This window comes from Meleagris gallopavo, chromosome 28 (assembly GCF_000146605.3).
Source record: "Meleagris gallopavo isolate NT-WF06-2002-E0010 breed Aviagen turkey brand Nicholas breeding stock chromosome 28, Turkey_5.1, whole genome shotgun sequence".
In the NCBI taxonomy this organism is placed as follows: Eukaryota; Metazoa; Chordata; class Aves; order Galliformes; family Phasianidae; genus Meleagris; species Meleagris gallopavo.
The window spans coordinates 1,115,155-1,141,474 of record NC_015038.2 but is presented as its reverse complement, the minus strand read 5'-3'; the positions used below and the strand labels follow the sequence as shown (position 1 = coordinate 1,141,474).

Sequence of the window (26,320 nt, the reverse complement as noted above, 5' to 3'; positions counted from 1 at the left end):
TGTTTGTTTTTTTCAGTGGGAAATAAACCAGAGTGAGCTTTCCCTGATTCTAAGGTTTTCCACTGGCTACTGAGAAGCTTACCAGTCAGAAATGTGCACAGGAAAGGTGCCTGTTGGACCCTTAAGCTTTCACCTGTGGTGCTCAAACTTTGTTCAAACCCAACAGCTGCTGGAATGATGAATGATTGCTGGGATGTGAGAGCTGTCCCACATGTTTTGTTTTCTTGATGGGGAGCAGGTGGAAGAAAAGCTAAATTGCATCCTCTAAGATATTAAATACAACTCTTCACATGAAAGGCAGAGTTATCTGTGCATCTCTTTAAGATCAGTGCAGCTACTTCTGAGTATTACCAGTCAGTGTTGCCATAAGAAGACACGCGCTGTCTTGCAGTTAATAGGCTGTCTTTATCACAGCTTTGTCATATTATTAATCACTTTCTGTTTGGACATTGCTAATTATCCCCTTTGGTAACTCAGCCAGGGTACTGTGAAGTCATCTGAGCTATAAAATGGAGTCGTGGTTCCACGATGTTCTCTTAATTAGTTCCATCCAACATGAAACAAAAGGGTTGCTTTTGCTAATGAGATGCCTTTGGAGTGCAAGGAAAGGAGCTTGGATAACCAAGAAAGGATTTCCCTTTCTTAAATTTGCTTTTAGCTTCAAAGTTTTAAATTACTGTGCTGTCCTTTCATTCTGCCCCTGGGCTGTTTCATCTTTTGTTTGAAAGGCAGGAGGAGTGCAGAAGAAAACGGTGACCTTCTCTGAAGCTTTGTAGTTTGGAGTCATCCTATGGACTTTGCTCTAAGGCTCAGTATCAAGATGCACGGAAGCAAAAGAGCAGTGTTGTTTTTGCAGCATGTTGGCCTAAGCTGCTCTGTGCTGTCTCTGAAGACTTTAGTTCATTATTTTCTTATGCTAGGCTGTAGGTGTGGGAGGCTGGAGCCTCAGTTGACTCAGATTTCGTGTTTAATGGTACCTTCCATTGCGTAAGTGGTGATAAATGATGGCTTAGCATTGGCCACCCAGGTACTGCTGGCATTCTCCTGTAACAAAAATCATTCCCCCTGGTCACTAAAGGAAAGCAGAGCAAAGATAATGAGTAGTGTGGGCATTCCTGCGGATACGCCAGTATAAGTCCTGCCAGCAAATGGCTTTCTGTTTCAGAAAACTCTATTTCTCCATATACTTAATGCCATTTAACACAAATGAGGCATGCTCTTTGGTAACAGCCTCTTCTAATAACGTTGTTAGACTCAGCATTGAACTACTCTGATGGGGGATCTGTGGTACAATTAAAGAAAAGCTCATTCCCGTCTGAAAGGAGCCTTTTCCAGGTTATCCTGATGTGGAAAAGATTTTGGTGAAGTTTGCTGTAAGTTAGAGGACATTTAAGGCATAATATTTGGAATAGCAGGTATTTATTAAAGTAATTGATATTTTCAGATCCACGGGAGAAAGCTCATTAAATCAATTAAGGTCAACTCCATCCAACTGATACAAAAGTCTAATAGGTCAGGGATAAGTCTTGGGGGATTTAATGCCATCTCCTGATAAACCAATATTCCTCATGGGCAATTGCTTAAAGAATGTCTGTAAAATCTCCATCCCTTCCTCTTGTGTTTTATGTGAGCTGTCAGAGGCAAGAGTGGGAGGTCATGCATAAAAATATCCGTGAATCCTGTCAAATGCATTATGAACAGCAGATCAGCAGGAGGTGATGGGGACTACGATCTTTCTCAAACTGGCAACAGGTTTTTTGGGGGGTTAACATCTTTGGGATGTTTTTGTGTCAAGAGTGGGGGGTGTTGGCAGATTGATGGGTGCTGCGTAACTCCTTGGAATGGGGAGAAGTATCTTAAGGTGAACTTTTCTGTCACTTCCAGCAGTGATAGACTCTGCATTGCGACTGTTTCCTTTGTAACAGCTCACACAGTACATTTAAATAACTGGAAAGGATGAATATCCAAGCAAGAGCTCATGATATCAGTTGCTGCTTGCTGACAAAGCAGTTGCTGAAGTTAAATCTGCAAAGCAGCTTGATCCTGAAAACATTCCTGCTGGGCTGCTGGATTTTTGTATGAATACTTTCATGAGGCTCTTGGAGTATTCACCAAGTAAATCACAGACACTGAGCCCTGGGAATCCCTTCCCACTTGGGATGCTCTGAGATTTGGTCCAGGCTCAGCCCATGGGCAGCTTACAGGGATTTGAAGGAGTGGCACTGGAAAAGACGACTGAATTTCTAAAATGTGCACGCAGAGGAAGAAGTCAGAACAGGAAGGGCAGAAGTCTTTGCTATAAGTCTGCATTCTTAAGTTTTTCTTCTTGGCTGTTTGAGCAACCTGGGCACAACTCCAGGACTTATCCCTAAATAAAGGAAAGTGGTACCTTTGTGCTCATTGCTGTGCTGAGAACTCATTTAGCCAAATCTCTATGGAAGCTCCACTGCTGACCGGTACAATCCTATTTATTATTGAATAAGACTGGACCTATTTATTCTGGGATGTATTTCTGTCCTGGAATCCCATCAGAATATAAATGGTGCAATCTGAGCTGCACAGGAGGCTGTTAAGGAAAGAGAGAAAGCTGCTTGCAGAACTTCTGGACAGCATTCATCCTTTCCATCTGTACCTGCTGGCAGCTTTCATCCCTTCCTTTCGAGGCACAGAACCTGGGGGCATTGAGAAGCTTTGCCTTAAGCTCTTTGTGAATTTGCACTTGACATGAGTCCTCTCATGACTTCTGGTGAAGATAAAGCAGATGTCAGGAAGGACTGTTACTGTGTACAGTGATGCACAGATGTGGTCTCACAGATCCTGTGCTGAGAGCTATGAACTGCCCAGTAAGGATGAATTTTGAGAGAGATGGCTTTAAACGCATTTTATTTATTTTTTTTCCAAGCATTTCTTAGAGCTCATGGAAGGGAGAGCTTGGATGTTTGCATTAAGTCTTTTTTTTTCTTCTTCCTTTCCTATCTGTCCTGACTCTCACTTCCCTAACTCAGGAGTACAGCATTGCTGGGCACTGCAGGCAAGCAAGGAATTTTCCTTCAACTCAAAGCAATCTGTAACAGAATCTTCTCCAATCCTGACACTGTGGGCATGATTTCAGTACAGAACTTGTCTTCATCTCCAGGGGCTGATATGGTTGTGTATTTCAAGCACTTGGAATTATGGTTTGAGTGGGAACCTGGGGATGAAAACACTCTGAGAGGAATGTAAAGTAGGCAATATTTTCTCTTTGTGAATTGGTGTGAATCATTTCTCAGCACATATTATTTATATATATATACATATATATATATATATATATATATACATATATATGTACATGCTCTTTTTTCCCTAATTATTCACTCGTAGGTATGGAAAATCTCTCACCCCAGAAAAGACCGAGGGGCTGAAATACATGAAGTATGAGGTGGAAGTGACTCAGAAAAGCAGAGAACATACACAGCTCCTGTGCTATTCAGAACAAGGAAATATGTGTAGTACTTTCTATACAGTTTCCTTCTATATTTGATTTCACTGCATCAGCAACTTGTGATTTTTTTGATTATTTTCTTTATTTCCTTATTTTCCTTCTGGATGCAGCTGGGCAAGAAGTGAGTGTTAATAGTACAACAATCTGCTTCCAGGACTGTGGCAGGTACACTGAGGATGTTGCTTAATGCAGTGACTTAACACTTCCATTAAGAAGCAAAATGGATTATGCCAATGGAATTGCTTTTCTCTCAATTCAGTTCCGAAATTCTGCTTGATTTGAGGACCAGTTATATGCCAATACCACAAAAGAAAGCCAAGGGGGTGTTTTGTAGCCAAGCTCACCACCATAGTATAAAATTTAATAATTTTACCTATCCGGAGGTGTCCTTTTCTCCACAGATGTGCTTGGAGAAGGCAGTGATCTTGGGACATTTACTTGGGTTTGACTCTCCTGTGCAGAACCTGCTGAGGGCTCTCCAGCAGGCATGATATAAGTCAGGTTGGATCACTTCTTCCCTTTGCTTATGGCTTTCTCACCATCTCTCTTTTCTTTTTCTCCTTTCCCCCCACTCCTCCCGCTCCCTGTCACTGTTGCCTTCTCTCCCCCTGTAGAGATCTCCGTCAGCCTCCTTGCAGTGATAGTTATTGTGTGTGGACTGGCCCTGGTGGCAGTTTTTCTGTTTCTCTTTTGGAAGCTGTGCTGGGTTCCCTGGAGGAACAAGGCCCTTTCTTCTAACCTGGCCATCTTGCAGAGCGAGGCAGACTGCAATAAGGAGAACATGGCAGACAAGCTCCAGGACACGGGCACCATCAGCTTCCTGGAGGCAGCTGTGAAAATCAGCCACACGTCACCAGACATCCCTGCAGAGGTGCAGATGTCCATGAAGGACCACATCCTGCGGCGCACACGGATCCAGAGGCAAACAACAGAGCCTGCATCGTCCACCAGGTGAGCTGGGGATACTAAGCCCCAGTGGAACCGGTTGGGTGGGAGAAGCGTGTAATGGAGCCCAAGGTTCTGATGGTCTGGGGAAAGCACACCCACCGACGGGCTGGATTAAGCTCTAAAGATTGGCCATTAACCAATTAGGACTGGCTGATGGTGGGCTCTTTTAAAAATAATAATAAAAAAAATTAAAGGCTTCAATCCTTATTACCGTGACTTGCCCTCATTGTGTCTAGCTGTCAGTATGCTTTGGCCAGTTTAATTTTGTTACAACACATGCAGCAGACTGGAGTATCAATGATGGGATACAGTCAGACAGAATTAGACCTTCTTGCTCTCTCTTGTTTATGCGGCTCATTGCAGCAACAATTAGATCAGCAGAATCGACGTATTGCTCCCCGGCTGCGTTCAGTGCTGGTGATCAATGAGCATCTGTCAGCCAGGGATGGAGGTCCCATCACCACGCTCCTTAAATTTGGAGTAAGACTGTATGAACCTTGGGACACCTCTGCAAGAACACTGAGAAATACGGTACTTCTTGCTTGACACAGACGGCCGTGAAAGTAGGGCAGGAAGCAGTGAGAGCAGGGCCTGGCTGCATCCCAGCACTTCTGCTTGCCTTGGCCATGGCTGTGATGTGTAAGACAGAACAATTGTGAAAGCAGCCTTTGCTCAGAAAATTGGCTGCAGGGTGAGCAGGGCACAGAGCTCAGCCTTCTGCTCCAAGAAGCCGGTGTCAAAACCAACACTGTGCCACCTGCAATTCGTGTGCGTGCTCTTTGAGTTTGCACAGCTGATTGTTATGCACACGCGTCTGCTTTTGTGGTACCTTTATAAGAGAGAAGGCAAAAAGTCAGTCTGTCTGAGTCAAGGCAAATGGAGCAGGATTTGGGTGTGCATGGGAAGGTGTCAAAGCCACTTTCTCATGCAATAGGAGCTACAGACAGACTCAGCAACATGGGGGGACACCCTCGTGCTTTTGGGTTCTGTGGCTCTCAGCTCTAGCAGGATGAAGAAACTGCCAAGGAAAGCGAGTTCCTGGAGCTGATGTTCCAACTGTACGAGTTCCTGGGATGGTTAAATAACTCCATGCATGTTCTGTACACACCAGTTAGTCTGCAGTAATGCCACGAGTCCACAGAAAGAGTTTATGCTTCGCTTAGATAAAGCTTTGCTTATGTAACACTTCACTTGTGCTGAAGGGGAGCTCAAGGCAAGGGACAACTTCCAGATGAGGCTGTGCATTTCTATCTGTCAAGAATTATCTATCATTTCTCAATGAGAAAATTTCTCTGTTGGAGAAGTTTGGAAGCAACAAAACCCTGAACAAAACCGAACTTTCTGAGCTGGCAATGTCTCTTACTTTAAAAGCTCTGCTATTTTTTCCCACCCCCTGGAGGGAATCCTGATGTCAGTGTCTGGGAATTGTAAGAACCAAGGGTGAGGAAGAGGAAGAAAAGCTCCCACAGTGGGGTTGTGTGTCCTGATTAAGGAGTCGTTGGGTTTCATATATTAAACTGTGGGCTGTCACTTGTGTAATAGGTGGAAAGAAGGTAGCTTGCTGCAGATGCAATGAAAGTTAGCATTCTGCCGGATAGATTCCTTTGACCTTTGAGGTTGCTATTCAGTGTTCCTTCTTTGTAGTGTAGGTGGTTTCTGTGCAGAGGTCGAAAGCACACATTGCCTTCATTGCCGTGCTCTCCCTGTTTTCCTACTTCCAGTAGTCTGGGGGGGAAAAAAAGGAGAGGAATGTCCTTAGACAAGAATGTAGCTCTCCTCCCTTTCATTTGCAGGCACATCTCCTTCAAAAGACACCTTCCTCGACAAATGCACGTATCCAGCATGGATTATGGCATGGACACACCTGCCGTCGCCGAGCAGCCGACCAGCATCGGCCGCATTAAGCCTGAGCTCTACAAGCAAAAATCTGTTGACTCCGAGGACCCCAAAAAAGAAGCAGCAAAAACCTGTGGGAAAATTAACTTCACTCTCAAGTACGACTACGAGAACGAGACGCTGACTGTCCGAATTCTCAGGGCTTTTGACTTGCCAGCCAAAGATTTCTGTGGCAGCTCAGATCCCTATGTGAAGATCTACCTCCTGCCTGACAGAAAGCGCAAGTTCCAGACACGAGTGCATAGGAAGACCCTGAACCCCACCTTCGACGAGTCCTTCCATTTCCCTGTGCCCCACGAGGAGCTGGTGAGCAGGAAGCTCCACCTGAGCGTCTTTGACTTTGACAGGTTCTCCAGACACGACATGATAGGAGAAGTTATCTTGGAGAACCTGTTTGAGGACTCAGATCTCTCCAGGGAGACCTCCATCTGGAAGGACATTCAGTATGCGACAACGGTGAGTGTCTGCCCAGACACCCACCTGGGCTGGGGTGGGTTGGCCTTCCTCTTTGGGTTACCTGAGCAGCTGGGTGTATTGCTGATGGTGCCGTAAGCCCTGGGAGCCTCCAGCAGTCACATACAGGGATGGAAAAGGCTGCTCTATGCAGAAGCCTGACAGCTGTACCTGAGTCCTGGTTTGCTGGGATTTCATCCCCTCATTAGTGGCTTGCTCTTATCTCACCTGCAGTGAGTCTCACACACCAGGTTTGCTAAAAACCAGGTGGAGGAGTTAGGTAAATTCCCTGTTTGTCATCTGTTCATCAGGGGAAGGTCTTGGGTTCTGGATGTCTGCCACGTGCACGTGATAAACAGCCAGAAATAACTCTGGAGGAGCTGTACTGGGATTTACTATACAGAGAGCGTTATTTGAGCGTGTTACTGGAAACTATTTCTGTGGTTGTTGTGAGTCTTTCAGCAGTTCTGTTGAATTCTCTCTGAAAGGGAAACCGAATATCGGGGATGGAAATGTTCCAGCCGCTTTCAGTGCTGCAGGCTCTGGCTGAAGCTGGCAGGAGAAACCTCCTCCTCACACTGATCTCTGTGCAGAAGCAAAGGCATTAACCTCTTACACAATAGCTATCTGCTTGTCCACTGTCATCCTGGGAAGATGTGACTCTTCCTGAGGGTGAGCAAATGATTGCTCTGCTTTCCAGTTGGACACCAAATCAGTTGTCTTGTCATGTTGTTATTTCTGAAACTGGAACATGGGAAGTCCTCAGCCCTGTGTCTGAAATCGTGGGTTTGTGGCCGTGTCTGCCCAAGCACGCCAAAGTATGTGCACCATCTTCCAGGCACTGCAGGGCTTGCTGGAACCGTGCTGTGAGCTGCCTTTGGAGCTTCTTGCTTTGGCCATCAAGTGAGGTGGAGGCACGGGCATCAGTTACCTGCATGCCTACAGTGCTTGCCCTCCTTGCCTTCAGTCTACAAATAGCCATCAGTAGATGGTAATGAATGTAGAAATGCTGGCTAAGAGGTTAGCAGGCACCAGGCACGTTCATTTTCTTGGCAAAGGAATTGTTAGGAGAGGAGCAAGGTGCATCACACTTGTGGATGCCACTTGGAGGCATCTGCTCCTCGTGGGATGGCTCAGGTCACCATCAGCCCTGTTAGCTCTGCCTGTCATGTTGTGGTGTGAGTTCTGGGGGCAAATGCTTTCTCTGCAGTGACAAGGAGCTTCCCTTTCTTTGCTGTGTGATCCATGTGCAAGGAGTAAGCCTGGAGGATGCTGAGGGAGGAGATTCATGGGCAAATGTGAAACAGGGAAGGGGAAACACGTGGTTTCACTGGAGGAGAAGCACATGAACCACAAAATAAGTAGCTCCAGTAGAAGGCTATGGAATTCTTGACCTGTGTGTGTTCTGTGTTTTGCTGGGTTGGCTCTGTAAGAAATAGCAAATGCTTTCCTAGCTGACCAAGAGAATCAGTACCATGGGGAAAACTCTACCGAAACAAATGGAGAGACACCACCAGCTACTGCTGGGGGAAAAGTGTCTGAGTGTGAGAGGAGCAGAGCCAACATCACACCCACGAAGCGTGGTGCAGCCTTGCTGAGCTCCCACGGAAATGTCGAGTGCTGTTTTTGGCTCCATCCCCGCGTTCTCTCGGCGCCAATCTTTGGGAACATGCCAACATCGGTACATCTCAGGCAGCTGTAACATGCCCAAGGGCATTTAAGTTTAATCAAAAATGAGAAAGGTAAATACGGCTTTTATAATACCCAAGGAAAGCTTTGGGTGACTAATAATACATTAGATCAATCTTGTGGGTAAGAAGATAGGAGCACATTTAAGCAATGATATAAACTATTCAAATAGCTAGCACTCAGCTATTTAATTAATGATTGTGCAGTTTGTGAATCAGTAAAACGTTTTGTTTCAATTCTGCAAAGGTTATTGATTCAGAGCTTCTATTATTTCCTCAGACCTGTTGATAGGAGTTTTGGAAATGTTCCAGTGTCTATAATCTTCTAGAATGATGTGGATACATCAGCTTGACTCTGTCATATTTATGGCTGCAAAGAAAAATCTTCTGACTTAATGTAATGAGGTCAGAGAATACTTTGTATTAGCTCTGCACTCTGAATAGATTCCTCTCGGTACCAGGAGTGGAGGAGAAGGTTACATGATGCCCAAATGGTGCTCTCACAATATTATATGGTCCTCATCTGACACACGTGTCATGCCTTAGTTGCTGCCAAACCAATCCAAAGCAAATAACATAGAGAAGAATAGATGCATCGCATCACCTCATCCCTGTCTGGGCTTGGGCTGGCCCCAAACCCTTTAGTGATCGTGGTGGTGTTGGGTCAGTGGTTGGACTTGATGATCCTTGAAGGTCTTTTCCAACCTTAATGATTCCATGGTTCTATTCTATGCCTCATCCAGTGCCAGCCTCAGCCTGTGGACAAGGAGAACCTCCTCAGTGTGAGCTGAAAATCATCCTGATACCTTAATAAGGTTCCTTTATTCATATTTTGTGAAGCAAGAAATTCAGTTCCCGGTAGACGCATCAAGAAGCATTAAAGGTAGAGGAATAACAACTCAGTAACTGTTTTCTCATATTTCAATACTGATCACAGACGATGAGGCTGTGACTCAGATCGTTTTGCCTCATGGAAAAGAAAGCTATTTAGGATGTTGTTTTTTTTTTTAAGGTGAGCAAGGGATCAGAGTGGGAACTCTGAGTGCATAAGTATTAAACTCATTTAGCAGTGAGCTGTAACCATCAGACAACTTCCATTTTGCTATTTACAGGTACATATATTGCTCTGTACAGAGAACATTTGGCTGACTGTACACTCTATACTTGAGAAAACATTCCATTGACTCAAAAGCCAAGTGAAGTCTCTGACGAGAATCAAAACTTGTATGCACCACTCACTGCTATCCTGCATGTCTAAGGGGAGTGAGTATTTAATCTCTGCCTTGCTAGAAGGAAATAATTTGGCAAAAATCATATACCATCAACAAGAGCTCCCACCTCTTAGTGAAGCTCAGTATGCCTGATGCATTGACTTGTCCTTCCAGTTCCATCTCCCTACTATGAACAGCTACAGTTCCTTTTCAGTGGATCATTATATAACATTGAAATGAATCAAATTCTGTTTCCAAAAATAAACAGGTGGTTTGCTCTGCAGATGTGAGACCCCTGGGTAAAAGGCAAGATTTTCTTTAAAATCTATTTCCAGAAGGTATCTGAAAATCTTTCTGCTGACTTCAGGTGAAGTTCTGGCTGTTTAAATAATACCAGTCCTGTTTATAATCTTATTTTTGGTCTATTTGTGCTTATTCCTGAATTCCCATGAGCAAGGCAATGATAGAATGGGCTTTGAGAGGTGTAAAAGAGAATGCTATGTGTGCAGGAGGTGTGAGGAGCTGTGTGTGAAAGTTGCTTTACAGGGCACCGAAACAGCGAATTGTATTGATCTGTGTAATCCTGAAGTGCTAAATGTTTCTGAGTGCCATCTGCTGGTTTATGCACTATTTATGTACAGACATACACGCACTGATGCTCTGTTTCTTAGCTCTGGGAAGGCACATCTGAACGGGTGATGATCCAAGCTACAGTAAGCATGTCAGCACCCAGAAAAGTGCAGCTGAATGAGGTCTTTGGTGATTCTCTTCTAAACTGAAGCAGCGTCTCCCTGGTACACAGCCACCCAGAAATTCATGCTCCCCTTCAGAGGAAAGCTGCTAGGAAGTCATAGAATCACAGAACAGCCTGGGTTGAAAAGGAGCACAGTGCTCATCCAGTCCCAACCCCCTGCTGTGTGCAGGTCACCAACCAGCAGCCCAGGCTGCCCAGAGCCACATCCAGCCTGGCCTTGGATGCCAGCAGGGATGGGGCATCCATAACCTCCGTGGGCCAAGTCCATTGCTGCATTTGTAACACTGCACACCACTAGAGGATTGCAGCACTGCTGCATGGCCAGGTCTCACGTTTCCATGCACCCTCTTTGTTTTGCAGCCCTCTGTGTAAGGAAGCAGGTGTTGGTGTCACACACTTGGCACAACAAGATATATTCTGTCAATTCAAGACAAACTTGATACTGATATAATTTCATTAATTGCCTTCATTTGGTGTTGGATATCACTTCACTCTCGTGTGAGCAGTGGAGAAGGAAAAGAGTGTACTCACTATGATGTAGTGATGGGAAGCACCCTCTCCACTGAGATGTAGATGGTAATCTGTAGCTATGGTATGAAGTTGCAACGTTCAGACACATATTGTCCTACTCCTCTGACAGTTTTTAGCCAAACAGTATTGGAATGCACTGAAAATGAAATTCTGTGGCCTCACCATATTGTAAAAACTCATTCACTGCAAAATGACAGCATAGGGAAGAGCCTGTTCTGGTGAGTGCTGTGTGAATCCTGCACAAAGCACTGCGTTGGAGGGTGGAGGCAGCCAGGCTGAATCTTGCACATTTCCAATACAGTGTGTTCTCTGTTTTATTGAAGGAAAGCGTGGACCTGGGAGAGATCATGTTTTCCCTTTGTTATTTGCCAACTGCAGGTCGCCTCACCTTAACAGTCATTAAATGCAGGAATCTCAAAGCGATGGACATCACCGGTTACTCAGGTGGGTGCTGAAGGCTGAGGGCACCGTGTGCTGCAGCCACACTTCCTCCTCCTCCCATGAGATATCTCAGTGGGGATACGTCTCCTGGTGCTGTCTGCCATCGCTGGAAAGCTTTCTGTGTGCTTTAATATATAATGAATTATGTGAAATACGTTCCCAAGGATGTGAGTCCAGCAAAGATGACTCTATGCCCAAATACAGTGTTCAAGGAGACTGCCTGTGGACTGGAGTTCAACACAAAAAGCAGTTTCTATTCCAAAGATCTATATCATAGCATTTGAATTTCATCAACAACTCGTATAAAATACAGGAGCAGTACAGTAAAAGATCTCTGCTGAAAACGTTTCTGATCAGTTGGGGCATGGATGATTGGAAACATCTCAGAATTGAGAAGCCAGCTCGATGTTTCTGTAAATGCTGCAGGTTTACTGCTACTCCAGAGTGCACTGAAATTGTCCAAGCAGCCAAAATCAGAAACAGGAGCCATTTGTAACCGATGTGCGTTCTGCCACGATCAGCCAACAGAAAGCAAGTGAGATAGAGCTGCTGTAATCTCTTCTTCCTCTGCTGCTCTGTAATATTGGGAGAAATGGGCTTTCAGATTCCTCTGCTCACTGTAACTGCGAAACATAATGGAAGCAGTTGGATAGATTTGGCAGCAGTGCAGGAAAAGGTGCCTGAGAAATCACCCCCCCTGCTAGTGTTGGTCTTCAGAATTCTGCATCGCATTTTGCTCTTAGGCAATTTTTTTCAAGTTTCAGATTTGCTTCAGAGAAAGCAAAATGAATTCATTCTCCATAGCCATGCAATTAATGCCCGAGTGCTCAGTGCCCAGCATTGTCAGCTGGTGAATATTGGCTCTGGGATTGAGGCAAGGGCCTTCCTATCCTTGTGAGCCCTTATCACAGATGGAAAAAGCAGATTTTTTCCTCCTCCAGTACCTGAACCTCACAGAATCATAGAATGGTTTGGGTTGAATGGGGCTTTCCGAGAACACCTGGTCCAGCACCCCCTGTGTGGGGGTTCAGCATTCACAGCAATATGAGGAATTGTGGATCCTACTGGTACAAATGTATTTACTAAAAATACATTTGAGGAGTGTCTTCAGCTCATGGTAATAACTTACATTCATGCTTTGGAAATACTGTTTCTCTATTGTGAAGGTAAGAAAATAAACCTCCATAATCAGAAGGCCTTTTCTTCTCTTTCCCTTTCAGATCCGTATGTCAAAGTGTCTTTGCTATGTGATGGTCGAAGACTAAAAAAGAAGAAAACCACCATAAAGAAAAATACACTGAATCCTACTTACAATGAAGCAATAATCTTCGACATTCCCCCAGAAAACATGGATCAAGTCAGCCTGCTCATCTCTGTCATGGATTATGATCGGTAGGTGGAGAGCTCCGGAAAGAGGAGAAAATCCCATTGGGCACAGATGTTCTGCTCAGTAGTCGTTCCCTTACCATCACAGCCTTGCTTGCACCACTGCATGGCATCAATGTGTCTCTAGAGATGTATTATAAAGTGCCATTTATATTTATAGTTATAGAACCATAGAATCACAGAATGGCCTGGGTTGAAAAGGAGCACAATGCTCATCCAGTTCCAACCCTGCTGTGTGCAGGTCACCAACCAGCAGCCAGGCTGCCCAGAGCCACATCCAGCCTGGCCTTGAATGCCTGCAGGGATGGGGCATCCACAGCCTCCTTGGGCAACCTGTTCCAGTGCCTCACCACCCTCTGGGTGAAAAACTTCCTCCTAATATCCAACCTAAACCTCCCCTGTCTCAGTTTATGACCATTATGGATAACAGTTATGGATAATTACCTGCTAGTATACCAAGCATAGTAAAACTGAGTTTGACTGTGTGGAGGCATTTTGTGCAAGAAATAACCGTGTTGCTTTGCTATTGTTCTTCAGAGTGGGACATAATGAGATAATTGGGGTTTGCCGTGTGGGGGTCAATGCAGAAGGGCTGGGGAGAGACCACTGGAACGAGATGCTGGCGTACCCACGCAAGCCCATTGCACACTGGCATCCCTTAGCGGAAGTGAAGAAGTCCTTCAAAGAGGTGCGTGGAGTTATTTTTTCCTTTGAATCCATGTAATGTGCATGACTGAGCCGGGTCAGGGCTTTCAGAGAGGAGCTGCTCTCACTTGGGGATTTCTGGCAAGAGCTGAGGGAATGTTCTCAGCAGAAACGAACTCTACAAGCTGAACATCTTGGTGCAGTCTTCATATAACTCCTTGAGCTTGCCAGCAGAAAGGATAGGGGCTGTATTTACAGATGTGACTGGTACTGTATTACTGTTTTCTTTTTTTTTAATTGAAGCCAGAGCAGTAAGGAAAGAGAATGCCGTTCTGATTGCAGAACAAATTGTCCAGGGATATCGCATAATTCAAGTTTCAGTTTTTTCATCCTAGAAGATTTTTTCTGTTGACTCATCTCCAAGCCTTTGAGGGAGAATAAATAGAACAAATGTAATTGCTGCAAGCATCTGCAGAGAAAGAGATTCACTGGATATAGACCCAGATGGTGAAATAAGGCTGAAATGCCTGAGTGCCATTTTGACCATCTCTGGCATTTTCTTCCTCCTTGAGCTCCATTTTGTCACACTCCTATGGAATTGTTTGCTTTTTATCTGATTTAGGTAATAAATTCTGGAGGAGAGAGATTTGGAGAACGGCACTCCGTGAAAATAAAGCCGGCGTTTGTAGCCAGCAGAAGTAAAATAAATGCAATTAATTCTGTATCTGGGGTTAAGGAGGCTTTTCCCCTCAAGGCCACAGACTGTTCATAACAAAGAGCGTTTTATTTTCTCTTTGAAGTTCAGATTCTGAGCTCTGCTGGAAGTCAGATATGAGACCTGGTGGTCGTCCACAGCTGTCTCAATTAGGATCCAGCAAACCCTATTTTTGTTAGAAACCTGCTCTTTTCCCTAACACGAATGCAGTTTGTGCTCTGTGCGTTTCGTTTGGGCTCATTCTCATCAGTCTGGTTTCTGGCATTGGTTTGTGCCCATCCCATAGGCAGGTCTGTTTCATCTGCAGGTTTCTTTCCCTCTCCAAGTGCTGATGAGAGGTGTCCATGCATGGTGAGGCTGGAAAATGTCAGATTACGGAGCTCTGACAGTACCTATGCAACCCCACCACACGTAAATAAGGAGCCATGACCAAGGGTCACTTGTATAGATCTGGTGTAAATCAAAACAGAACTGAAGCAATGTGAAGTTGATGTGCAGCAGTAGCACATTTCCTTCGGGTGCTGAGCAGTGCCAGGCTCTCATCAGGCTTTTCATGCTGAACATAAGCACGGTTCACATGAGTCAGAGCTGTTTGGGCAGCAGCATATGCTATCTCACACTGCTGGTGATCAGCGACCGCTGTGTTTTAGCAGAAGTGCTTGGTGAGCTCTCCCTGGATCAGTGAGCTGCATATTGTCACTGGTACCTCTTGATGTGACACCAGCTGCCAAGTCCAACCCAGGGGCAGGAGATCCTTCTGCAGTTTGTCATTTATGCGGCTCCACAAGGCTATTTTTCAGCTCCAGGTTGGAGCAGGAAAGAAAGACTCCTGTAAGTTTTTTGAGAATTAATGGGAAGAAAAGGATGTAATTTTTATGACGAAATTTAAAGAAACAGAGGAAGGCATATAGGGTGACTCACCATTTAAAATATACTTCGAAGGTCACTGCTGAGCCCCAAAGATTTCAGAAACAGGAAAAAAAAAGAGTTGAGTCATTTCACCCCCTCAGTGTTCAGGTCAGGAACACTCTAAAAAAAAAATAAATAATTAAAAAAAAAAAATTACAAAAAAAACCACTCTGATCATCTGTTCTGGTATTTCTGCCACAAGCCAGTGCACAGAGCCAGCAAGCAAATGGTATTTATTTGCCCTTTTCAGCTCTAATTCTGCTCTTGGCAGCTCTGCTGCAGCTAAAAAGCAACCAAAACAGAAATAAGCAAATAAACAAGAAACAAACAATAAAAAAAAAAGACAGAAATTATTAGTGAAACGCCATTTCTTACAATTAATCACGTTTTTCCTATCTGTGCATCACTGAGATGTAAATTCAGTGCTGTGTCCAGCACCTCCAGGTTCCCCAGCACACAGAGGGCTCCCAGGATGCTCCCCATGGCAGTGGGGTCAGTGCTGTGGCACACAGTGGCTGCACACTGAGGCCTGGTCCAGGGGTTTGTCTGCTCTGGAGCACAGATGCTGGGGGAGGAGCTGCTACCCCTCGTTCCCTTCTTCACCCTGGAGTCTGTGCTGTGCTGGAATCCAGAGCAGTCCTCATCTTCATCTCTGAGCGTTTGCTGCCAGGATCCAGCAAATGCAGCCTCTGCCCTCTGGTTGATCCTCATGGTCTGCTCTGTTTGCTCCATCCTCTTCCTGTGGCCTCTGAGCTGTACTAACATATCCCAAAGCCTCTGTTCTGGGCACAGGCATCACCTGGATTTCAGTATGAGCAGTTTTGCTTCTTCTCCATAGCTGAGATCTTTAGGGAAGCTTTCTTTTGTCACGTTTCATGTCTTTGGTAGTTCCATATTTATCAGCAGTGAGTAACAAACTTTAACGACTGTGCTTCTTTAATGGCCATCATCATTAAGAAGAGAACATGAGCAAACGAATCATTAATTACCTTCTAAATTGTATCCTTCTGGCACGGCTGCTAGAGGGCTGTCTGGGAGCAGAGGACCCTCTTGCTCTGTCAGCACACAAACCTGCACCCATCATCAGTGGGCACTGCTCTCCTTGCAGTACCTCAGTCTCCCAGGTTAAGTGATGTGTTTACAGAAAGGAGCAGAGAACTACAGTATATCTTTCCAGACTTTGAAGAGGACATCTAAAAACTGCAAATCTCTTTGTTGTATATGAAAGACAAATGCAGTCTGATATCACAGTTAGCAGCACCAGGGCAGTGCAGAGCAGGGCTTTGATGTTGCCAAACACCTCTGACATCCAGCGTGGGAGCATTTATGTGTTTAAAGTGCTTCTCCAGATAAAAAATGGACAAGTGTGCTGAGAGCCAAGTCCTGCCCGTAGTGAAGAACAACCATTTATCTTTAAAGATATGCTAAATTGGCCCAATCCGGGCTCCTGGGCATGTTTGACTTTCAGTGAACTGCTTCTATCAACTTACTGATAATTACAGAATGAATGGTTCACTTTTCCTAATTAAATGAGGAAGAAGTATCTTCAGGTTCCTCACTGCTCACTTTCTGATGTTTCCATCACCTTTTGGAGCAGTATTGTCTCTGTGAATGCAGGCAGAGCAGTGTAAGGAGCATGCTGAGGGCTCTACTACAAGCCTACTTCTATTGTATTTCTGCTTCTCCCCTGCTTTACTGGCAATTCTCATGGTGAGAAATGTGCCTGGAATGGCAGTGTGGTACCCCTTGAGAAGTGCTGGTGGGAGGGCAGAGCTGCCTATGTTTCTGTAGCTGGACTTGAATGCATCTGCCTGTGTGTGTGTTGGGCTCCCTGAGCTGTGCTGGCTGCAGTCTTGCTCTTGATTGTCCCCTCCTTGGGGTAATGAACCCCTGGATGATCTCTGCCCCAAGAGCAGCAGAGCCCCATCTGCAACCATGCTTACAGCCTGTAACGTGAAATGTTGCCCTTTACAAAAAGCACATGTCGCCAGAGGAGCAACTTCCCCAGATTTATCATAATTATGAAAACCTCTGCTTTGCACGCTGCTGAGGAGGGTTCAGCATTCCTTGGAGCAGTGTGGATGCTCTTTCCACGGCACGGTGATGCACATGTTCAGGGCTTGGCAGAAGATGCGTTGCTGTGGTTTCTTTTCTCCATGACTAGCTCCATTTGAACTGGTTTGCTGCAATTTGCCTAATGAGCTTTCACCCACAGAAATGAAATTCATACATGCTGGAACATTAATATTGTTTAGCAAAGAGTTTTTGCTTAAGTAGGAGAGGAGGGAATTGATCTGGGGGAGAAGGGAGCAGTGGAACTATTATGCCTCCTGTTGTCTTTGGAAGACGTCTATCATTTGTCATTTGAATTTAATAAAGCAAGATAGTGAGATGGGCGAGTACTCAAAAGCTTTAGTAATGGCTTTGGATTATATTAATGACCCCCAAGGCAGATGACTAATAATTTATGATCCCATAATTATGGCAAAAAAAAAATAAATGTTTACTGCATCCACTTGCTGTGATCCGATTTTCACTCTGAGAAACATTTCTGGCACAGCAAACACAGCTTCTGCCAGACCAGAGAGATTGAAAGGCTTTTGCAATTATTTGTTTCTTCTTAAAATAAAACACCAAAACAACAGCACCAAAACAAGAGACGATGCCAGGCAAACAGAGAACAAACTTTGTCTACGGAGCAGACGCTATTTATTTTTCTTTTGGATGAGTGGGTAGCGGTCCTCGTAACTGTGAACTCATCTAGAAAGGAATAAAGCGGAGTGTTCTCCCATCTGCTTAGGCTTCCCTTTTCTTTCTTCCCACAGTGGCAAGGCCGAGCAGCGAGCTTTGACAGCCAGAGCTCCTGTCCTTCTCCCAAACCACCACCTACACCATGATCTGCAGAGATGGGACTCCGCAATGTTACCGTGCGCCTGCAGCCTCAGCAGTGCGTTGCTGAGTGGTGGGGGCAGCAGCCAGACTTCCCAGCCTTGTTGTTCCCGTGTAAGTAAAGGCAGAAACCCGTTCTGTAGTCAACACGTCTTTGTCTAATAGGTCTCCCAAAGTGATGTGTTCCTTTTGTGGCTTTACCGTCCGGACCCGTATTAAGAGGAAGAAAGCGGACTGAGATGTGAGCTGAACGTTTGGTCTCTTTAATAATTTGTAATGTGTATGAAGGCTGGAAGTGTGCAAAGATGTTTTGAGTTCCTACAGACAGCACACATGGCCGGGAAGGAGCCGCCTGGCCCTGCTGTGCTGTGGGCTGGATCTGCTTGGGACAGAGCTGGGAGACGTGGGAAGGCTTCTCCTGGTCTGTGAGCAGCTCACTGCTGTGATGGCTCAGCCCCAGCTCAGCACTGTGTGTACAGGTCTCCTGTTCGTGTAGAGGTGTTCATGAGCCGTTAGAAGTGTGTGCAATGTGTATCTTCAATTCCTTTTGTCATATATTCAAACAAAACAAAAAGCTGTTGATTCCTCAGGGGGAAAACCTGCTTTTCTGTATCTGAAGCCTCCCTAGAGCTATTTGCATGAACACTTTCTTAAGATGCCCTTTGTAGCTGCTGCTCATTGCTCTGATCATCACCACATTACCTGGAGTAGAGAGAACTGTGTTGTTGTGAGCAGAGCTCGGATGTGAAGGGGAAACAGTGCTTTGCTGTTATATATAAAATAGGTGAGATCCTCACATGAACACTAGATCCTTCTTTCTTACATTGTCCTACTAATGGGAGGTGAACAAAAGGGTAATACAGAAACACAGCTGCTGCTAAAAACTGCCACGTGCTTTTCCTGAACAATCAGCACTTCCCCAATGAATTAAGTTTTGATGCCCAAACCCTGGAGGAAGGTCAAGTTTTGAAAAATGGAACTTTCCTGATCCCAGGGCTGGAGAGGCCAGCAGTGAGCACAGTGAGTACAGCTCTGCAGGAGCAGCTCGTTGAGCTCATCTTTATCAGACAGCTGCAGCTGGACGCTCTCACACCTTGAATTTCTCTCTCAGTTGCTAAATACATTAGCGCTGTTTGTTCCGCCGTAATTAAATCAAGCCAGTTAAAATATTTTGCTTTCGAGTTGAAGCAAAATTTGCTAGAAAGGCAGCGTTTCCCCTCATGCCAGGTTAGCAGTAGCTGCATCCATCAGGTCAGCTTCAGTTTGCATTTTCCTAAATGTCACAGCATCAGCCTTGGCTGAGCATCACTGCTGTGAGCACAGAGGACGTTTGTTTGCACCATTTTTCTGGGTAACATAAATCCTTTGTTCAAGTGATGGACAAATGTGTACTTTCTCATCACACCTCGTGTCTTAATTCTCTTCTTCATCTGCGACATGCTATAGAAGCCGAAACTCAATAAAACTGTTTCATTTGTAACTCCTGACTGGTCTCATGAAGGCAGCAAAAAGGTTTCATCTGGCTGCGGTGATCACAGCTGATGGTAATGAAGGGGTGATTACAGACCCCAGCTTGGTCCCTCTCTAAGTGCTGCAGTTCCCCATTGAACTGAGATGATCTGTGCACACACTTTGATGAGCAATGATAATGGGAGAAAAACCAACCCTCACAATTTCAACTGCTTTGAGCCCATTTAAACAAAAAGTGGTAAAACTGCAGTCGTTTTCTAGCATTGAGTACTGAGGACTTCTACCAAGGGACAGCACGGAGATGCGCAGGTGCATCTCACCCTGAGAGAGTCCCAGCCGTCCCAAACAACTGGCCACAGAGACAGTCTGAAGGCTGACTGCTGGCCCTGAGCTTTGGTCTGGGTTGGATGGAACCTTCAAGTGCTCAGCATCACCAATGAGAGGTGGCCTCATGCAGGTCTGCAGACCAAAGCCACCGTACCACGAATGCAGAGTGGCAGCTGAGCCCTGAGCGAGCTGCTGTGATCCCAGCTGGGCACCAGGATGGCACTCAGCACTCATTAACTGCATTAACCCACGCACGTATTTTTTCTTCTTTAATTCCAGCCTCTTAGTTTTCGGCGCTCTCTGTATAATCTCCGTCTTTCATCCGTTCCTCTTGTTATCTTGGATTTAGTCAAAACATGCGTGGGGTTTGACACAGAGCTTCTATTTTTAATCACTGCTTCGCACAGATAATCAATTTCTGCTCAGTGCTGACTGTCACTGGAAAACGGGATGTCATGCCAGTGAAAACGCCCGCGCTTCGGTGGCTCAAAGCCCTGCATTTTGCTTTTCAGTGCTGAGATTTGGCCTTGTCCCCAGGGAGGGGATAATCAAAGCATTGTGTGCGCGTCACCGCCTCAAGAAGATTGGTCACACCAATGGAAAGTAGACACGCTGTGCAAGTGCAGATATTTCCCTTTCATCTACAGGATTATAACTCCGAGGACAGCTGAAGCTGGCACAAGTGACACCCCAGAATTAAAGCTGCCTTTATTGCTCCTTCTCTTTTTCAGAGCTTCTCTTAATTATATGATAATAACCCATTGCAGAGTTGATGGGTGTGGAGGACCACCTCCATCGTGGGAGGGGTGACCACACACAGGTGGTGGAGTGTGGGCTGGGGATGGCAGCACACGCATGGCAGCACTGGTCACTGTGCAACGTCTGCAAGCAGCCGCAAGGGAAAGCTTTATTTTGAGTAACACAAACAAAGTAAACAAAAAATAGCACTCCCACATGTTCCTTAAAGCTCTTTTTTTATTTGGTTTCTGACTCGTGGTCTCCAGCTTTGCAGAGCAATGACAGGCTTGCAGGAAGAGTAAGAGGCACTGCAGCAAGGCCTGGCATGTAATTATTGCTGCTTTAATGGTGGGGACATGGGGTGACACAATGCTGGACTGCTCATGACAAGGGTACACAATGAGGCTGAGGAGCTCTGCACAGCCCACCAGTGACTACAGCTTGTTTGAGAGAAGCATGGCTCGCCTCACTTCTCTTTCCTTTCTTCCTTTTTTCGACTTTTTGTTCTTTGCTATCTTACTCATCTCTCTCATCTCAGCCCTGGGCTTCTCATTTTGCCAGGGGTTTTCTCGATGGGGCATTGATCATTTCTTCCGGCATTAGGGCTGCACACATCAGTACAGAATGACCTCTGGGGCCCAGCAGCTCTGTTGTTACTATGAAGTCATCATTCCCAGATACAAACACAGCGCCTTCAGCCTCTGATCTCTGCTTGCACAGCTGGGGCACACGGGGGGGAACGTCCTGTAGGGCTGGCAGGGACCCAGGATCCAGGGCACAGGGTCACAGCTTTTCCTTTTGTGGTGGTGTTTACCTTCTTCTTGTCTCTACGGGGGGATGAGGGGGTAAAAAGAGATCAATCCTTCATTTTTCAGAAGAAGATAATGCAGAGATCAGTGCTGCAGGTGAGCCTGGGAGAACAGGCTTTGGTTCTCTGTGGATGCACAGGTCTTTGGGTCAGGGATGTCCCCAATGTCTTTGCTTGATCACCAACACTGCTGCAGCCAGTGGCAATGCCATTGCATGTTCAAGAAATGCTTTGCTTTTAGGTTCTTTTTCCTATTTTATATGTTTTTAATACAGCCACGCAAACACAATTGTGCATACGATGCTCTCACGACAGCTGTAATTAATAAAACACAGCTGTAATAAATAAAAAGTAGGGAATTTATAGCACATCCATTTCAAAGACCCCGTGTCGGCTGCTGTGAGGATGGCAGTTCATTAAAGCCAATAAAGCACGGTGGCATGAATGGCTCAATGCAAATCCTACAGCATATTCTGTTGCCATGGGAACAGTCTGCCCCAAAGCCAAGATGAGGGCAACCACAGCATCAGCAATAACTGCAGAGAGCTCAGTGGGAGCCCAGGTGGGCAGTGGGGGGTCTCTGAGCCCACCCAGCACTGCAGGGCCCGTTTTCACTATTTTCTGCCCTAATCCCACAGAAGCTAAAACTCAAAGCTTCCTTCTGAGATGTGGAATTGGGTGTGAGGTGAGCACAAACCAAGGTGGTCTCCAGAGCAAACCGTTTGGCAGCAGCAGGCCACGTGCTGCCACGTCCCCATAGGGTGTGTGAGAAAAACGGCCCCTCGGGCACAGCACAGCCAGGGGCTGAGTCTGGTTAGGGGCTCATTTGGCTATAGGGTGTCTCTGAGAGCTAAAACCTGACAGCCCTTCCCCTCTGTGTCCAAGCAGTGCCCTGGGTACGATAAGAGCTGAGACGGCCGCACTGTGCTGCCTTCAGACTGGGCCAGACCTGAGCACTGCGGCCCATTTGGTTCCCTTGGCCGAAGGTGAGAGGTCCCAGCAGCAGAACAGAGCTGACAATGCCATTAAAACACTTATTCCCTACAGCTGAGGATGCACAAAGCCCTCGGGACAGGCGACTGCCTATGGGCCTCCCTCACAGCCTCCTGAGCAGCCCCGAATCTGACAGCATGGCCGGGAGCCACGTATGTGGGCTGATCAAAGTATGAAATGACAGCAAGCTCTGTTAGAGCCCAAAACTGTCTAGGAAAGACTGGAAAGATGCACTGCAAATGCAGCTCCTCGGGCTGCGACCTCTGAATCCAAAGATCTGATTTTCAACCCGGTTTTGCTTATTGCACATCACGACAAGCAGCTGCTGCCACTTCATTTCCCTCCCACATCCCCACGGACCCCCCTGGCTGCAGCATCCTTCCCATGTGTGGATCAGCCTCTGGCAGATGTTGCACGGGCAGAAACACCTCTGGGATCTGAGAGCTGTGGTTACACACGCCAGGCAGCCATCAGGAGGGCGTCAGATGGAGAGATTGTTCCCCTCCCTGCTGCAGTACAATGGCATCTTTGTAACACGTTCCTCTGAGTTGCCCACTTTTAATTTTAGTTTCCTATTGCAGAATCATTTCACTCCATCAAGAGCTCTTATGAGCTGGAAAAGAGCAAGAAAAAAAGGCTGAGGATGAGACAGAAAAGGCTCAAGAATGAGACAGAGAAAGGAATTAGCCACGGGAGATCTTGCTTTCTCCGTCCTCAGTTTAACTTCTCAATTTACTTTATCAGATTGCCTTCCAAAGGGAAGTATTTTTTGAGAGGAGAGAGATGAAAGGGATTATTACTTACACAGAGGCTTCTTTAAAGAGATAAAATATTTGGCAATTAAGGCACGAGGAGCTGCGGAGTCGAGGAGAGCAGGGATGTGAGGGCACAGCAGTGAATCTCCCATCCCCCCCCCCACCACAGTAGGGTAATGCCACCGCCCAACACTGCCCTTGCAGAGCTGGGGGCTCTGGGTGCCAGGAGCAGAGTGGCCCTCATAGGGATTGGGCATGATTTCTGTCTGAGCAATGCTGGATTCATTTGTTGATGCTCCTTGAAGCACTCCGGAGACGTGGAGCGCCAGGTAAGTGCTGCATTTTGTAAGCCATTCAGGCACTGCAGTCGTTTTTTCATTTTGCCTCTCATTTCCCGAAGTGTTTGGACAAACCCATCTCAGCACACATGGACTGGCTGAGCCCAGAGGAGTGCTGCAGTGTGGATTTTGTGGTTGCAGCACAACCCAGCAGCCATGGCCACCAAAGTATCCTCCCAGATGGGCATTGCAAGACCACTGTTCCAGGTTATAAGGTGATTGCTGGTGTAGAATCATCACTGCTCCATCAGCTCTAATTCATGCTAAAGAAATCATTAGGATAGAACCACAGAATCATCAAGGTTGGAGAAGAACTCCAGGATCACCCAGTCAGCCCATCAGCACCATCCCCACCATGCCCTGTCATTATTTACAACTGTACAACTTCTGAAAATTGCATTTGTTATTGCAGTTATTGATTGTGAAAAGGGCTATAAATTAACTTGACAGTGCACATAGCTCTTCACCCTTGGATAATTTCTCTGCTTGACTTGCACTGCGTTGAACTCTCTGCACCATCCAATTACACTCATTCAAAGTGTGTATTTAAACATTTTTCTGAAGAAAGCAGAAGATATTTAATTAGCATACAGAAGAGCTTCGGGTAGCTATCGGGTCAGCTCTGAGTGGCAGCTCAGCATCCCACAGGCTGCAGGGGGATCTCAGGGCCAGACCCACCCCCAGCTGCAGCCCCACAGCGGGGGTGATCCTCAATGGCCAGAGCAGCTCAGGCTTTGCACAAGCATTTGTCCCCAGAGCTGATTTCTGTTGTGGACAAAGCACGCTCCGTGACACACAGATATCCTAAATTCAACCTCTGCATCCTCAGGCATCTGGAGGAACTGTGCCAGGAATGAACTGTGGTGTGGTTGTGGAGGATTGGTGTCATCTCCAGCCCAACCCTCCATCCCCCAAGGGAGAGGTGCATGTGGCAGTGCATGAGAATCTGCTATTTTTCTGCCTCCAGCTGGGGCTGCTGAGGCCACATCCTCATGCTCCGGGCCTTTCTGGGACAGTTCCCCCCCAGTGCATGTTGATTGTGGCCCCCAGCTGCCCCCACACCCTGGGTCTCAGGCAGTGCCATGTGGAATGCACTGCCCTGAATCAGCAGCATGTGGAATGGGGGCTCAGGGAACGGGGCCTTACAGAAAGAGTCTGCCAACACAGTGACTGCAAAGGGAAGACAACTGTGCTTTGTTAGACGTGAACTGAGAAAATGAGGAACATCTGGTGCCTGCTGGCTGGAGGCCTCACCAGCATGTGAGCAAGACCTCCAGTTGTCCTTTTGGATTAAGGGATTGTGCTGCTTGCTTGCAGCTTTGTTCATGGCATGCCCCAACCAGGCCCAGAGGTGCTCTTATTGCTGCCCAACTCCAACCCAGCCCGCAGCCCAGACCCCGCACTCACAGCTTCAGGAACCCTCCAGGAAAGACATTTTGAGGCAGCTCACGGCAGCATAGAGCTCACTGCTGCAGCCCCCAGCGCCCCGCACTCCCCCCAAGCAGGCGGCTGCAGCGTGCTGCATAGCATTTATTCATTGCATCACAGAGTAGAAAACCTCATTTCATCAGTCCAGGCTTTGGCAGGGGCCCTTCAGACCTCCAGCTTCTTCTTCATCTCCATGCGGTAGATGATCTGGTAGCCGTCGTCCCAGGCGTAGATCTGCCTCTCGCGGGGGCTGTACTTCATGCTGGAATGGGAGCCGTAGCGTTTGGGGAAGTACACGAGGGAAGCCTCCTCGGGGGGCAGCGTCCCACTGACGTCGAAGACGCACTGCACGCGGGAGCGGCTGGGCAGGCGGGTGTTGTAGGCCACGTGCAGAGCCCCGCACACCACGAAGGCGCCCTCGGCGTTCTCCCGCGGGCACGGCGTGTCCCACATCTGCTCGATGTCCAGCGAGTCGGGGTCCAGCTTGGCCAGGCAGATGTTCTTCTCGTCCTCCTTGGTGGCGTAGATGGCCCAGAGCCCCTCTTCATCTGCCGCCAGCTCAATGTAGGTGAAGGGGGAGAGCCCGAAGACGGGGATCTGCTCCTCGGCCGGGAACACCGAGCTGTCCACCACCGTCTTATTGGTCAGGTCGAACTTGATCACCTGGAAGGGGCCCTGCTGGCGGATGTAGTAGAGGTACCCGCCGTAGACCAGGTGCCCGGTGCCCACCCAGGGGTAGGGCAGCTTGATGCGGGCTGCACGGCGCGTGGCCGAGAAGAGCGTGAACTCCCTCATGCGGGGGAAGACGTACACCGTGTCGTTGGCGGTGCCATCGAAGACGTAAATCTTCTCAGAGTTCCCTGCAGCATCCTTGGTCCAGAGCCCCACGGAGCCGCCAAAGCGCTTCAGGATCTTCATGGCTCTGACACTTGCAATGGTGTCACTGCAGTCTGCGAGGGGGTGGGGGGGCAGTGGTCAGAGCCCGAGGGCCGCTCCCACCCCCCCGTGTCACCGCAGTGCTGTGGCACCCCCACCCCACGGGTGCTCCAGGCAGCTCCCTGGAGACACACCGCATTGCCCACGGTCAGCATTGCTGCCGTCCCCAGCGGCACACTGGGGAAGCCCCTATGGGGGACCCCCTCCCCGCCCCCATGCCACGGCTCTGCCCGGGACGCAGCTGCGGAGCCAAAGCTCCGGGCAGCCCGCTAACCCCGCGGCGCCACCCGGGGCAGCCCGGCGGCCCTCACCCGTCACTTTGCTGTACTTCTCGTTCTTCCTCTGCTTGCCCGCGGCCGCCTGCTTCTCCGTCAGCACTTCGTCCACCTCCACGCAGGGCGGTGCGGGGTTCTGCGTTTCCAGGTAATCCACCTCTCGCTCCAGGCGGTCCACCCGCGCCGCCGCGCTCTCCGCCTCGGTCCGCAGAGCCTCGCGTTCCTTCTCCGCCGTCTCCAGCATGCCCAGCACCTGGTTCTTGAAGTCCCGCAGCTCCGTGGAGTAACGGCTGCTCTGGTCG

At 47.3% G+C, this 26,320-nt stretch overlaps 2 protein-coding genes across 2 annotated transcripts in view; one reads left to right on the top strand and one right to left on the bottom strand.

Annotated features, from left to right (window-relative positions):
• SYT6 (synaptotagmin 6) overlaps positions 1-21,065 on the top strand; it is a 30,359-nt gene extending 9,294 nt beyond the window's left edge. The window contains exons 2-7 of the mRNA XM_010724124.3: positions 4,099-4,435; positions 6,226-6,784; positions 11,289-11,409; positions 12,627-12,798; positions 13,330-13,480; positions 17,887-21,065. Of these exons, the coding sequence (XP_010722426.1) occupies positions 4,099-4,435; positions 6,226-6,784; positions 11,289-11,409; positions 12,627-12,798; positions 13,330-13,480; positions 17,887-17,958 (1,412 nt within the window). The 3' untranslated portion in view covers positions 17,959-21,065. The remainder of the gene's footprint in view (positions 1-4,098; positions 4,436-6,225; positions 6,785-11,288; positions 11,410-12,626; positions 12,799-13,329; positions 13,481-17,886) is intronic.
• Positions 21,066-24,825: 3,760 nt separating this feature from the next.
• Positions 24,826-26,320, bottom strand: part of OLFML3 (olfactomedin like 3) — a 7,918-nt gene continuing 6,423 nt past the window's right edge. The window contains exons 11-12 of the mRNA XM_031557011.1: positions 26,055-26,319; positions 24,826-25,757 (exon numbers count right to left, since the gene is read on the bottom strand). Of these exons, the coding sequence (XP_031412871.1) occupies positions 24,973-25,757; positions 26,055-26,319 (1,050 nt within the window). The 3' untranslated portion in view covers positions 24,826-24,972. The remainder of the gene's footprint in view (positions 25,758-26,054; position 26,320) is intronic.